Raw genomic sequence first — 13,349 nt, forward strand, 5'->3', positions numbered from 1 at the left:
TATATTTCTTTTTTATGTCCAAAAAGAGCACAAATTTGTTGAAATCCGACTTAGAGTACAAAGTTGAGACCATTTTACGAATGTTGCAAAGAAATTTATACCTCCAACATTACTCTTGAGTTTTGACAATGTACTTAATTTTGCAACATTGCTTTCGATTTTTGGTACATCAAATAAGATAATTTGATCGTTAAACTTCACCTATTCAAAATAAATAATAACAATAAATTATCTTTGTTTATATTTTATAAGTTTTCTTGTTTATCTAAATATTTTTTTACGAGCCCATAATTTGATTGAACATTAAACTGTTGAGCATAAACACTTTATTTGAGTAGATTTATTAAATGAGTCTAAGATCAATAAAGTCACAAGTACCATACACTCATACCATCTATTACATTTTATGTCCTAGCTAGGTTTACTCAAAAACCTACAGGAGGGATTCAAAATCGAAGTTACAAATATTTTATCATCCAAGGTGCAAGTAGAGAGTCCCAACTCAAACCACATACCAAAGACTCGAGCCAACAATGGATCGATGAGTGGCGATTTAAGATACATCCTTTCTCAACGTATATATTTTTATCCTATTTTTATTACTATTCATGGTATATGTTAATTGAACATGTACCTAGAAAAATATGTTGGAAGTATGCTTAATAATGAACTCATGAGCAATCCAATTGAATAATTTAATATGATGATCCATAGAACCAACCAAACTAATTTGAGTTTTGACCAATCTAAGCTTACGAGAAGCGAATGAAAGAAAAGATAACCTTTTTGCTACTATTTAATTTCTTCTCCCCCATCGTTAAACTGTGCATATCAGATCAAGATTAGAACATCCATATATTTCACTCATTCCCCTGTTTTTAGAAATGACATCTCTTGTGGTTTATTTGATTTGGAGTGTGGGTACAAGGAATAGAGCTTAAAAAAAAAAACAACAACAGATAAAAAGAGTATATTAACTTCATATACTTGAGCATGGAATAGCTATAATTCATATAAGGGTGTGGAGATCGAATAAAAGATAATATTTTTTTTTTATTATATATTAATCTAAATTTAATTTTGTATTTTTTTTCCAGCTCAACAATGAACTGAAAAAATTGGATGAAAAGCTTAAGACCAGTGAAAACCTTCTTGAACACAAACTATTCAAGAACTTCAGAAGTCCATTCTAGCAAGTGGTGTTAGTACCAATGATATACGTGACTATGAGCGTCAGATTTCTGAACTAAATGTAAGTCTCAAATACCATCCAATTTGTCTTACTAGTTAATGGGTGCAACCACACAACCTCCGGAAGTGAATAAGAAAACTCACAGAACAAAGTTCTTGTGAATAAGAAAACTCAAAAAAACATGAAGCTCTTGCACACGTACAATGTATTTATAGTATAGCAAAAATTGATATTGTTTAGAGTGTTTATCTTTTAAGGGAGTAACTCTAACAAATTAAGTGCAACATTTAAATAAAAATGCACCCAAGAATCCAAATAGGATTAGGGTACCAAACTTACTATGGGTTGTAGGGTTATTCTGAAATAAAGAGTATCTCGTTTCTCACTTCTATGGAGAATTGTGTTATGGTACGTTTTGAGGCTGGAAAACCCATGTATACGCCATCGTGAGTATTGGAAACTATTATAATGTTGTTTTTTCACAAACTATAAGACATGAGCACAGATGTGTGAACTGGGCTTTTCAACTATGTTATATAGTATCTTTGCATTGCTACTTTTTTTTCACCGTCTTCGGATGTTATGGATTCTCATATGCATTTGCTAATGCAGTCACTGTTGACACACAACGGATGATGCAAATGAGTTGATTTGGATTTGATCCTTCAAAGGCATGTTTATTTGGTGACTCTTTCTATTCTAATTGTCCTTGTATATTTTATCTAAGAAGTTCCTATACTATCAGTGACAATTATCAAAAGAGATGAATTGAGTTTCCTTTAAATCTATTTCACTTTACACTTGGCATTCTACTAACAAAACCACTTAGCACGGTTAATATTTATGTTCTTTTACTATTAAAAGGTCCTATTGTTTGTTTTAAGGCTGATTGAGACATTATGTTAAGGTCAGTTACATATTGTCACTAGTGTTCTATGTTATAGTGTTGTGTTGTTGCTGGTGAAGGTCACATGGTAGATTTAGGGATTAATCATTAATCATTCTGTATTTTAGTGCTATTTGTCTAAGTTTTGATTTTTATCTTTTACATGATAATTAGTTATAATTGTTTGTCACGTTTTGAGATATATGACTTCCAATGCCTCAACCATGTGAAAAATTCTATTTTATTTTTTATCTTTTTCACTATTATTTAGAACTCTCTCTTTTATTTTTGTGTTCATTTTGCTTCTGTTTGTATGCTTCTTAGGTACCCATTTGTTATATTTGATAAAATTTCAGATCTTAGTATTGTTGATTTCCTGAAAATAACTCAAAATTCGGTTGATGAATGAAGTTCTTCTATTTTTCTTCTTGGGTTTCAAAATGAATGTGGGGTTATTTCTATCTTTTAAATTCTATTAAATGCTTGATTATTTTGTATGCTTTCAAGCTTATTTAATTTGAAGAACACCAATTTCATTCTCTGCATGTAGTTTCAAACTTTCTTTTATGATGTTTTGTGTGGAATTGTTATGTTTTAATTTGAACTGTTGTGTTTCATATGTTTTCAATTGATTGTATTTTGTGTGCATTTTTTAGATTATTTTCAAATTCGTTTCCACTTAAATTATTCGAATTTCACATGCAGATTGTGTTTTTCATTGTCGTCGATGGGAGAAGTTTGGTTAATGGGTGTGTTCTAGGCAGATTGTAGTTGAAGATGAGGGGCATTTGGGTCTTTTCATGTTGTCAATTGGGGTCTAGGTCATCAATTTCAAAACATATGGGTATCTCCAATATTCAGCAGCATGTGAGGGGGGACAGGTTGAAAATCAATTTTTTTTTTCAAAAGTTCTTATAGCAACGGCCGTGACCATAGCTAAAGACCGAATATTTCTTTTAAAAAAAATACCTATAGAAATGGTCGGCGACCGTAGCTAAAGGTCTAATATATATTTGATATAAAAATACCCGATAGCGACAACTAATAACGGCCATCGCTATGTGTAAATTCTCTCGATTTTATTTATTTATGATAACATCTTCCATTAAAATGCGAAAAAACCCTCATTTTTTGTGGTCAATCTGGTCTAGAACCCACAACCTCGAAATTGCATTTCAATATGTAAAACGAGCAACGGGTCCAAACCCAATATGCAAATGCTGCTTTTCATAATGACTATAACACGTAACCACACATTCAGGCTATCGACCCAAAGATATATAGGAAGGAAACCAAACAGTAGACAAAGATACTTATTGGATGCAAAGTACTTAATTATTTTATTTCTGTTTATAAAAACAAATAACATTATCATATCATTTATTATGTAATGATCCGTAAAACAAGTTAAATTGCATTATTTATGGTAGAAGCAATAGTAGTTCTAGTACATGGTGGGCATCCAAAATTGAGCTTGTAAATAATCAACCATGTTCTTGTCAATTTGGAAGGCCTTCCCAAGAACATCATCTGAAATGGGTGGCTTCGAATCGAAGACTGCATTCGCAATGGTGATGACACCTGGGTTCTGGCTGCTTAAAGCAGCAATGGCCACTGCATTCGTGTGCCCGACATTGAATTGGAAGTGGATGAGCCCAATGGGGAATACGAACACATCACCCTTGTTGAGGACCTTGGTGATGAGGCGGTTATTATCCGCGTTGGAAGTGACGAATCCGACGTAGAGTCTACCCTCCAAGACTGTTAGGATCTCAGTGGCTCGGGGATGTGTGTGGGGTGGGTTGAGACCATAGGGTGCAAAGTCTATGCGAGCCATGGAGATGCCAAGGGTGTTGAGTCCTGGTATCTGGTCCACATTAGCTGGAGTCACACTGAACCCGAGTTGGTTCGATGTGTTTCCAGGCATATTGAGCCCATAAAGGAAGAAATCCTCAGCTGTAGCATGCTTTGGATCCTTGCAGAATTTCCCATTAACAAACACTGCAATTTAAAATTAATCAAGCATCAGTCAATGTGATCATCTTAAAAAATTAGAATAAAAAATCTATGATTTTGTTTATATATATATATATATGCTCATGTTTGGCAGCCAACTATTTGGCCAACTTGTTTTGTCTTATACGGGTTAGAAGTTTCAGAATGGGCTGATTTGTTGTGAGGATGATCTCTTTGGTGAAGAGATCATCCTCGCCAAAAATCAAGCCATTCCTAAACTTCTAACACCAGTTTACAAATTGAAGAACCGTGGACTGTCCTTTTCTTCGTAAACCACTTTTGATAGGATATATTAGAATGATAAAGAAAGATATGAGAGAGAGAGAAAGAGTACCAGCATTCTTAGTGTCATTGATGGCAACACAAAAGTCTTGGAGGGGACTAGGATCAGAGGCAAAGGAAGGGGATGAAAGTGAGGCAAAGAGAACAAAAACTACAAACAACTTAAAACCCATTATACTTCTGCCTTAATTATTTCTAAGCTGATGTTCTCAAGGGTAAGAATTCTAAGCTACAATCATATCTATTTATATAGAGGTTGAGAGATATTGTTGAAATGGTCTCATAAATTTGTTGCCTTTCCTTTCCATGGGAGAAGGTAGAAAGACTTGACAAAGTCTTCAAAAGCTAGTACTAAACTAAAGTTTATCTTTCTGGAACATGGAATCAATTTTTTTAGAGCATAAGTATATAGACCTATTCCAGTTTAGTTTTATTTTATTTTATTTTATGATGGTTAAAACACGAAATCCAACAATCGCGGAATGACACATGCATCTCGAGGATATGTCAGGTATTTCTAGGCTAATCGTGAGGGTTGGACTTTGTGTCTTTAATTAGTCAAAGGATCCTTTTTATATATGATCAAGCTGATTCAAATGAATTGCAGAGATTAATTATGTATTTGACGATAAGGGTTGTTGACTGTGTCACTCCAAATATTTTGAAACATCTTAGCTCAGAGAAAACACCAAAGAACAAGAAATCTGACACAAAGTTGAAATTATCAAACTGTCCACAAGCATATCCCTAAGACTTGGTTTGATTTCTTTATAGAAGTATTAAACGTTTTTTTTTTTTTCGTTTATAGTTAGGGATTACGTTAAACATTACTTAATAAAGGGTGATCGTGACACTTTTGTAGAGAAACTTATAAAGTTTTTCTCTAGAAGAAATCCATGATATGGTTAATGAAATAAATTTGCTTCTTACCAAAATAGGTAAGTATTTCTTTTTATTGAAATTACTAACCAGACATGTCTTTAAATAATGAAATTTACCTAAATGTTATCAACTTTTGACCAAATTCCCATTTCCGCTAACTGTTCATTTTAATTCCCAAAATATGAAGAGCGAGATCGCAGGTTTTTCAGACTATCTCTTTCGTTTAAAGTAGCGCAATATATATCTCTGATTTTTTTTCTTTCGAAATGACAATATCGCTGGTTATGAGAGTGACGATCTCGATCAGACTTCTCATGTTTTGGAATTAAAATGAACGGTGTGCTGCAATCAGAATTTCGTCATATTTAGCTAACAATATAGTAATTTACCCTTCTAAATATTTCTCTATTCATACTTTTCCTTTTCTATCTGGAAACTCATCTCCTGCCACAAAATATTGAAGAAATTCGGGGGTGGAGCCAGGATTTTCTTGTCGTGGGGACAAACTACTTCGATTTTTTTGTTTGAAGTTGGAGAAAAGGATATTTAGGCTGTTTCCAATTAGTCAATTGAGAAGAGTCCCGGTAGCCTATGAGAGGAGTCCCAGTCAAGATGCAATGTTTTCATCCAAAAATTGAAGTGGGGTTTTCCAAAATTGGAAGGAGGTGAGTAGGTAGGGGCAAATGGGGAAGTTGGTGAGGGAGTGGGGCATGTAATTAGTTCAAAATACAAGGGTATCTCAACAGTTTTGTAGGGGCAAAAATTGAGGGGAGGTGAGGGCGTGGGGGCAAATTGGTAGGGAGTGCTAACGGGATAGGTAAATAGTGAAAAATACAGTGTATCTCAAAGTTGGGGGTGGTTCCCCACCGACTGCATACTAGCTCTACCCCGTGTAGAATAGTCTGAAGTCTCGGACGCTTCCTCCTAATAGACTACTCAATGCATCTCTCTTACTGAAGTTACATTTATGGATTTTGTCAAATTAAGGGCAAATAGTACGAATATTGGCTCAAAGATAATAATAGCTACAATGTATTTAAAATGAGTACGAAATGTACTTAAAAACCCGAGAGCAAAAAAAAATCAAGATTAATATTTCAAAAAAAAATAAAAAATCTGAATTTGTTTTAGTCAAAATTTGATATATCTTTAGGTAAAAAACCCTCATCTAAATGATGTTTTCTTATCAAAATTTATTCATAAAACTTGTATATTTCTTTTTTATGTCCAAAAAGAGCACAAATTTGTTGAAATCCGACTTAGAGTACAAAGTTGAGACCATTTTACGAATGTTGCAAAGAAATTTATACCTCCAACATTACTCTTGAGTTTTGACAATGTACTTAATTTTGCAACATTGCTTTCGATTTTTGGTACATCAAATAAGATAATTTGATCGTTAAACTTCACCTATTCAAAATAAATAATAACAATAAATTATCTTTGTTTATATTTTATAAGTTTTCTTGTTTATCTAAATATTTTTTTACGAGCCCATAATTTGATTGAACATTAAACTGTTGAGCATAAACACTTTATTTGAGTAGATTTATTAAATGAGTCTAAGATCAATAAAGTCACAAGTACCATACACTCATACCATCTATTACATTTTATGTCCTAGCTAGGTTTACTCAAAAACCTACAGGAGGGATTCAAAATCGAAGTTACAAATATTTTATCATCCAAGGTGCAAGTAGAGAGTCCCAACTCAAACCACATACCAAAGACTCGAGCCAACAATGGATCGATGAGTGGCGATTTAAGATACATCCTTTCTCAACGTATATATTTTTATCCTATTTTTATTACTGTTTGGATGACTCATTCCTAATTCATGGTATATGTTTAACGAACATGTACCTAGAAAAATATGTTGGAAGTATGCTTAATAATGAACGCATGAGCAATCCAATTGAATAATTTAACATGATGGTCCGTAGTACCAACCAAACTAATTTGAGTTTTGACCAATCTAAGCTTAGGAGAAGCAAATGGTAGAAAAGATACCCTTTTTTACTACTATTTTATCATCCAACTATGCATATCAAATCAAGATTAGAACTTCCATATATTTCATTCATTCCCCTGTTTTGAGAAATGACATCTCTTGTGGTTTATTTGATTTGGAGTGTGGGTACAAGGAATATAGCTAAAAGTAAAAATAGATAAAAAAAAGTATATTAACTTCATATACTTGAGCATGGAATAGTTATAATTCATATAAGGGTGTGGAGATTGAATAAAAAATAATATTATATTTTTATTATATATTAGTCTAAGTTTAATTTTTTATTTTGTTTTCCAGCTCAGCAATGAACTGAAAAAATTGGATGAGAAGCTCAGGACCAGTGAAAACCTTCATGAACACAAGCTTAGCCAAACCATTCAAGAACTTGAAGAGTCCATTCTAGAAAGTGGTGTTACTGCCAATGCTATACGGGACGATGAGTGTCAGATTTCTGAACTAAATGTAAGTCTCAAATATCATTTAATTCGTCTTACTAGTTAATGGGTGCAACCGCACAACCTCCAAAGGTGAATAAGAAAACTCACACAACAAAGTTTTGGTGAATAAGAAAACTCAAAAAAACATGAAGCTCTTGCACATGTACAATGTATTTATAGTATAGCAGAAATTGATATTGTTTAAAGTGTTTATTTTTACGAGAATCACTCTAACTAATTCAATCCAACATTTAAATCAAAATGCAACTAAGAATCCATGTAGGATTGGGTTACCAAACTTACTATGGGTTATGCCGGGTTATTCTAAAATAGAGAGTATGTTGCTTCTCACTTCTATAGAAAATTGAGTTATGGTACGTTTTGAGGCTGGAATACCCATGTATACGCCATCGTGAGTATTGGAAACTATTATAATGTTGTTTTTTCACAAACTATAAGACATGAGCATAGATGTGTGAACTGGGCTTTTCAACTATGTTATATAGTATCTTTGCATAGCTATTTTTTTTATCACTATCTTCGGATGTTATGGATTCTCATATGCATTTGCTAATGCAATCATTGATGACACACAACTGATGATGCAAATGAGTTGATTTGAATTTGATCCTTCAAAGGTATGTTTATTTGGTGACTCTTTCTATTCTAATTGTCCTTGTATATTTGGTCTAAGAAGTTCCTATACTATCAGTGCCAGTTATCAAACGAGATGAATTGAGTTTCCTTTAAATCTATTTCACTTTGCACTTGGCTTTCTAGTAACAGAACCACTTACAACGGTTAATATTTTATGTTCTTTTGCCATTAAATGATCCTATTGTATGTTTTAAGGCTAATTGAGACATCATTTTAAGGTCAGTTGCATTTTGTCACTAGTGTTCTATGATTATAGTGTTGTGTTGTTACTGGTGAAGATAACACGGTAGATTTGGGGATTAATAATTAATCATTCAGTATTTTAGTGTTATTTGTCTAAGTTTTGATTTTTATCTGTTACATGATAATTAGTTATAATTGTTTGTCACATTTTGAGATATATTACTTCCAATGCCTCAACCATGTGGAAAATTCTATTTTATTTTTTTCTTTTTCACTATTATTTAGAACTCTCTCTTTTATTTTTGTGTTCATTTTGCTTTTGTTTATATGCTTTTTAGGTACCCATTTGTTATATTTGATAGAATTTCAAATCTTAGTATTATTGAATTCCTAAAAATAACTCAAAATTCGGTTGATTAATGAAGTTCTTCCATTTTTGTTCTTGGGATTTCAGAATGAGAGTGGGTTTGTTTCTATATTTTAAATTCTATTAAATGATTAATAATTTTGTATGCTTTCTAGCTTATTTAAGTTGAAGAACACCAATTTCATTCTCTTCAAGTAGTTTCAAACTTTTTTTTATGATGTTTTGTGTGGAACTATTATGTTTTAATTTGAACTACAACACCTACATATATTTTCAATTGATTGTATTTTGTGTGCATTTTTTAGATTATTTTCAAATTGGTTTCCACTTAAATTGTTTGAATTTCACATGTTGAAGACGAGGGGCATTTTGGTCTTCTCATGTTGCCAATTGGGGTCTAAGTCATCAATTTCAAAACATAGGGGTATCTCCAATATTCAGCAACATGTGAGGGGGGCAGGTGTAAAAACAATTTTTTTTTTTCAAAAGTTCTTGTAGCGACGGCCGTGATCGTAGCTAAAGGCCGAATATTTTTTTTTAAAAACACCCTATAGCAACGGTTGACGACCGTAGCTAAAGGTCTAATATATATTTTCTTTTTGTAAAAATACCCTATAGCGACGGCCAATAGCAGTTGTCCCTATAAGTTCCATATATACGATAATACATACCATCACTATATCCCAAGCAATGATACAGTGAATGTTTTTATTCGACACATTTCTTTATGTGAATAAGAAATGCATTGTGGCCGGTAATTTTAACTTCATGATTTTAATGTGTCTGTGCTCACTTAATATAAGTAGAAAGATTTTAAAAAATTTATTAAGATGAAAAGAAAGGGGGTAAGTTATCTAATTAAGATTGAAATCCGTTCAAAGGGCCATTGATAAAGAATTGATTCCAAACCACAATGCTATCAGAGGGCGGGCCTCCGCTTTTCTATTAATTAATTTAACCTGCCAGTTATTATGGACTTAAATCAAAAGGATAAAAATGAGGATTATTCCGGCATTTGCCTCTTTGTTCAAAAGACAAAATAGGTGTGAATGGCCTATAGGGGTCTTGCAATATTCATTCAATCCAGCAGCATTCTTATTTTTCTTTAGGAGAGGAAGGAGACAGACTTGGGACCTATGAACAAATTTGTTTGTGGCGGAGCTAGGCCTAGTATATTCGGGTATCTCAGGCTCCAAGTTTACATGGTGCAACAACAAACATGGAAGAAATCGAATTTGGGATAGAATGGATAGAGCTCTTTTCTAACAGGCTTGGATTTCTTAGATGGATTCTTCGATGGTGATTCATCTCCCCCCGACAATCCTTGGATCACTGTCATTTAAATATCCAGTTCTCTAATACTTTTTCAGGCCCCAAACAATTAGATTTCAGGAATTTTGGGCATAAGAGATGACTTCTTGCCCTTGGTAAGAGAACCTTTGAACTAATCCTTGGAGCTCCGTCGTTTTTTCCACCAAGAGGAAGGTGAAATGTTCATTGGGTAATTGGCCTAATTTGAAAGATTCGTTATTTTTTTACTTGAAAATTTTCTCTCGGACTGTACTCGATTGACGTGGCAATGGCACAGAATCATAGATCTGTTTTCTTCGGGATACACAAGGAAAAGATGAGCGATTTTGTGCCCTTGACACTTCAGCCTATTACTGACCGAGTGAAAATTTTCGAGTCAGAAAATCATTAATGAATTTGAAATGTTCTTGTTCTTCTCAACATCGCTTTTTCATATAATTGATTCATCAGTTTACATTGATCACATCATCATTGTGATCCATGTAATTGTATAAGGCTTTTTTTTTATATATCTAGGTTAAACAATAAATATGTACGTGCATTGATAATGTCCTTTCATTATTCTATCAAAACTATGGTGGCAATCACTAAATACTGTTTTCGTCTTAAAAAAAATTAAAATCCCTTGTAGAAATTCTAAAATTTGTTTACTATGAATATATAAAGGAGAATGTTGAACAGACTGACGTGGTAGAATGCTGAGAACCATATGCATAGATATTTTTTCTTGTATATTGAGAGAAAATATATGATTTATTTGCATACTGCCACGTCAGTGCAGTGTCCAAGGAAGTCAGTTTAAAACAACTCATATATAAATCATACTAAGATGAGATTTTCCCAAGATTAATGTTGGAGTGACCTTAGTGGAGGACACACGGGGGACATATTAACGTGGTGGCGCATGCATTCCCGTAGATGCATTTTCTCCGATACACGACTAAAACGCAACAACGGACTTGTGCGAGCCACGACGTCAAGGTGTCTCCCACTCAGGTCACTCTAGCACGACTATTTTCCCAAATGTCACCTCAATACAAGGCACAAACATTACGCCCACCCATACTTCTTTTTTTATTATGTCATGAACTCATCATCTTATCAAGACAATTGTGTACCATACTCATGTGAAAGAAGGCGTAAATTCTCCCAATTTTATTTATTTATGATAACATCTCCTATTAAAATGCACAAATACCCCCATTTTTTGTGGTCAATCTTGTCTAGAACCCACAACCTCAAAATTGCATTTCAATATGTAAAATGAGCAATGGTTCCAAACCCAATATGCGAATGCTCCTTTACATAATGACTATAATGCGTAACCACGTATCCAGGCTATCAACCCAAAGATATATAGGAAGGAAACCAAACAGTAGACAAAGATACTTATTGGATGCAGAGTACTTAATTATTTTATTTCTGTTTATAAAAACAAATAACATTATCATATCATTTATTATGTAATGATCCATAAAACAAGTTAAATTGCATTATTTATGGTAGAAGCAAAAGTAGTTCTAGTACATGGTGGGCATCCAAAATTGAGCTTGTAAATAATCAACCATGTTCTTGTCAATTTGGAAGGCCTTCCCAAGAACATTATCTGAAATGGGTGGCTTCGAATCGAAGACTGCATTCGCAATGGTGATGACACCTGGGTTCTGGCTGCTTAAAGCAGCAATGGCCACTGCATTCGTGTGCCTGACATTGAATTGGAAGTGAATGAGCCCAATGGGGAATACAAACACATCACCCTTGTAGAGGATCTTGGTGATGAGGCGGTTATTGTCGGCATTGGAAGTAACAAATCCAACGTAGAGACTACCCTCTAAGACTGTTAAAATCTCAGTGCCTCTGGGATGTATGTGGGGTGGGTTGAGACCATAGGGTGCAAAGTCTATGCGAGCCATGGAGATGCCAAGGGTGTTGAGTCCTGGTATCTGGTCCACATTAGCTGGAGTCACACTGAACCCGAGTTGGTTCGATGTGTTTCCAGGCATATTGAGCCCATAAAGGAAGAAATCCTCAGCTGTAGCATGCTTTGGATCCTTGCAGAATTTCCCATTAACAAACACTGCAATTTAAAATTAATCAAGCATTAGTCAATGTGATCAGCAAAAAAAATTATAATAAAAAATCTATGATTTTGTTTATATATATAGGGTCATGTTTGGCAGCTAACTATTTGGCCAATTTGTTTTGTCTTATATGGGTTAGAAGTTTTAGAATGGGCTGATTCTTTGTGAGGACGATCTCTATGGCGTAGAGATCATCCTTGCCAAAAATCTAGCCATTGCTAAACTTCTAACACTAGTTTAAAAATTGAAGAACCGTGGACTGTCCTTTTCTTCGTAAACCACTTTTGATAGGATATATTAGAATGATAAAGAAAGATATGAAAGAGAGAGAAAGAGAGAGAGAGTACCAGCATTCTTAGTGTCATTGATGGCAACACAAAAGTCTTGGAGGGGACTCGGATCAGAGGCAAAGGAAGGAGATGAAAGTGAGGCAAAGAGAACAAAAACTACAAACAACTTGAAACCCATTATACTTCTTCCTTAATTCTTTCTAACTTGATGTGATTAAGGGTAAGAATTCTAACACTACAATCATATCTATTTATATAGAAGTTGAGAGATATTGTTGAAATGGTCTCACAAATTTGTTGCCTTTTTTTTTCCAAGGGAGAAGGTAGAAGACTTGACAAAGTCTTCAAAAGCTAGTACTGAACTAAAGTTCATCTTTCTGGAACATAGAATCAATTTTTTTAGAGCCTAAGTATATAGACCTATTCCAGTTTAGTTTTAGTTTATGATGGTTAAAACACGAAATCCAACAATCGCAGAATGACACATGCATCTCGAGGATATGTCATGTTTTCTAGGCTAATCATGAGGGTTGGACTTTGTGTTTTAATTAGTCAAAGGATCACAACCCTTTTTATATATGATCAAGCTGATTCAAATGAATTGCAGCGATAATTTATGTATTTGACGATAAGGGTTGTTGGCTGTGTCACTCCAAATATTTTGAAACATCTTACCTCAGAGGAAACACCAAAGAACAAGAAATCTGACACAAAGTTGAAATTATCAAACTGTCCACAAGCATATCCCTAAGAC

The 13,349-nt window shown here is 33.8% G+C and overlaps 2 protein-coding genes across 2 annotated transcripts; both read right to left on the reverse strand.

Annotated features, from left to right (window-relative positions):
* Positions 1 to 3,405: 3,405 nt before the first annotated feature.
* LOC147410454 (putative germin-like protein 2-1) lies at positions 3,406 to 4,613 on the reverse strand. The gene is made up of 2 exons (XM_086435564.1): positions 4,429 to 4,613; positions 3,406 to 4,079 (listed from the first exon to the last, which is right to left on the reverse strand). Exons 1-2 carry the CDS (start codon positions 4,547 to 4,549, stop codon positions 3,523 to 3,525), a joined length of 678 nt encoding a protein of 225 aa, XP_086291690.1. The 5' UTR covers positions 4,550 to 4,613; the 3' UTR covers positions 3,406 to 3,522.
* Positions 4,614 to 11,700: 7,087 nt separating this feature from the next.
* LOC147410455 (putative germin-like protein 2-1) lies at positions 11,701 to 12,785 on the reverse strand. Its single transcript, XM_086441785.1, has 2 exons — positions 12,653 to 12,785; positions 11,701 to 12,301 (listed from the first exon to the last, which is right to left on the reverse strand). The coding sequence occupies exons 1-2, from the start codon at positions 12,771 to 12,773 to the stop codon at positions 11,745 to 11,747; spliced, it is 678 nt and encodes a 225-aa protein (XP_086297911.1). The 5' UTR covers positions 12,774 to 12,785; the 3' UTR covers positions 11,701 to 11,744.
* Positions 12,786 to 13,349: the final 564 nt, after the last annotated feature.

The sequence above is a fragment of the Akebia trifoliata genome, chromosome 1, assembly GCF_017979445.1.
Source record: "Akebia trifoliata isolate Shusen 1 chromosome 1, ASM1797944v1, whole genome shotgun sequence".
Taxonomy (NCBI): Eukaryota; Viridiplantae; Streptophyta; class Magnoliopsida; order Ranunculales; family Lardizabalaceae; genus Akebia; species Akebia trifoliata.

Coding starts and splice junctions, on each gene's coding strand:
- LOC147410454 (XM_086435564.1), bottom strand. CDS start 4,549: ATGGGTTTTAAGTTGTTTGTAGTTTTTGTTCTCTTTGCCTCACTTTCA. Junction 4,080..4,428: donor CAATGACACTAAGAATGCTG/GTACTCTTTCTC, acceptor TTTAAATTGCAG/TGTTTGTTAATGGGAAATTC.
- LOC147410455 (XM_086441785.1), bottom strand. CDS start 12,773: ATGGGTTTCAAGTTGTTTGTAGTTTTTGTTCTCTTTGCCTCACTTTCA. Junction 12,302..12,652: donor CAATGACACTAAGAATGCTG/GTACTCTCTCTC, acceptor TTTAAATTGCAG/TGTTTGTTAATGGGAAATTC.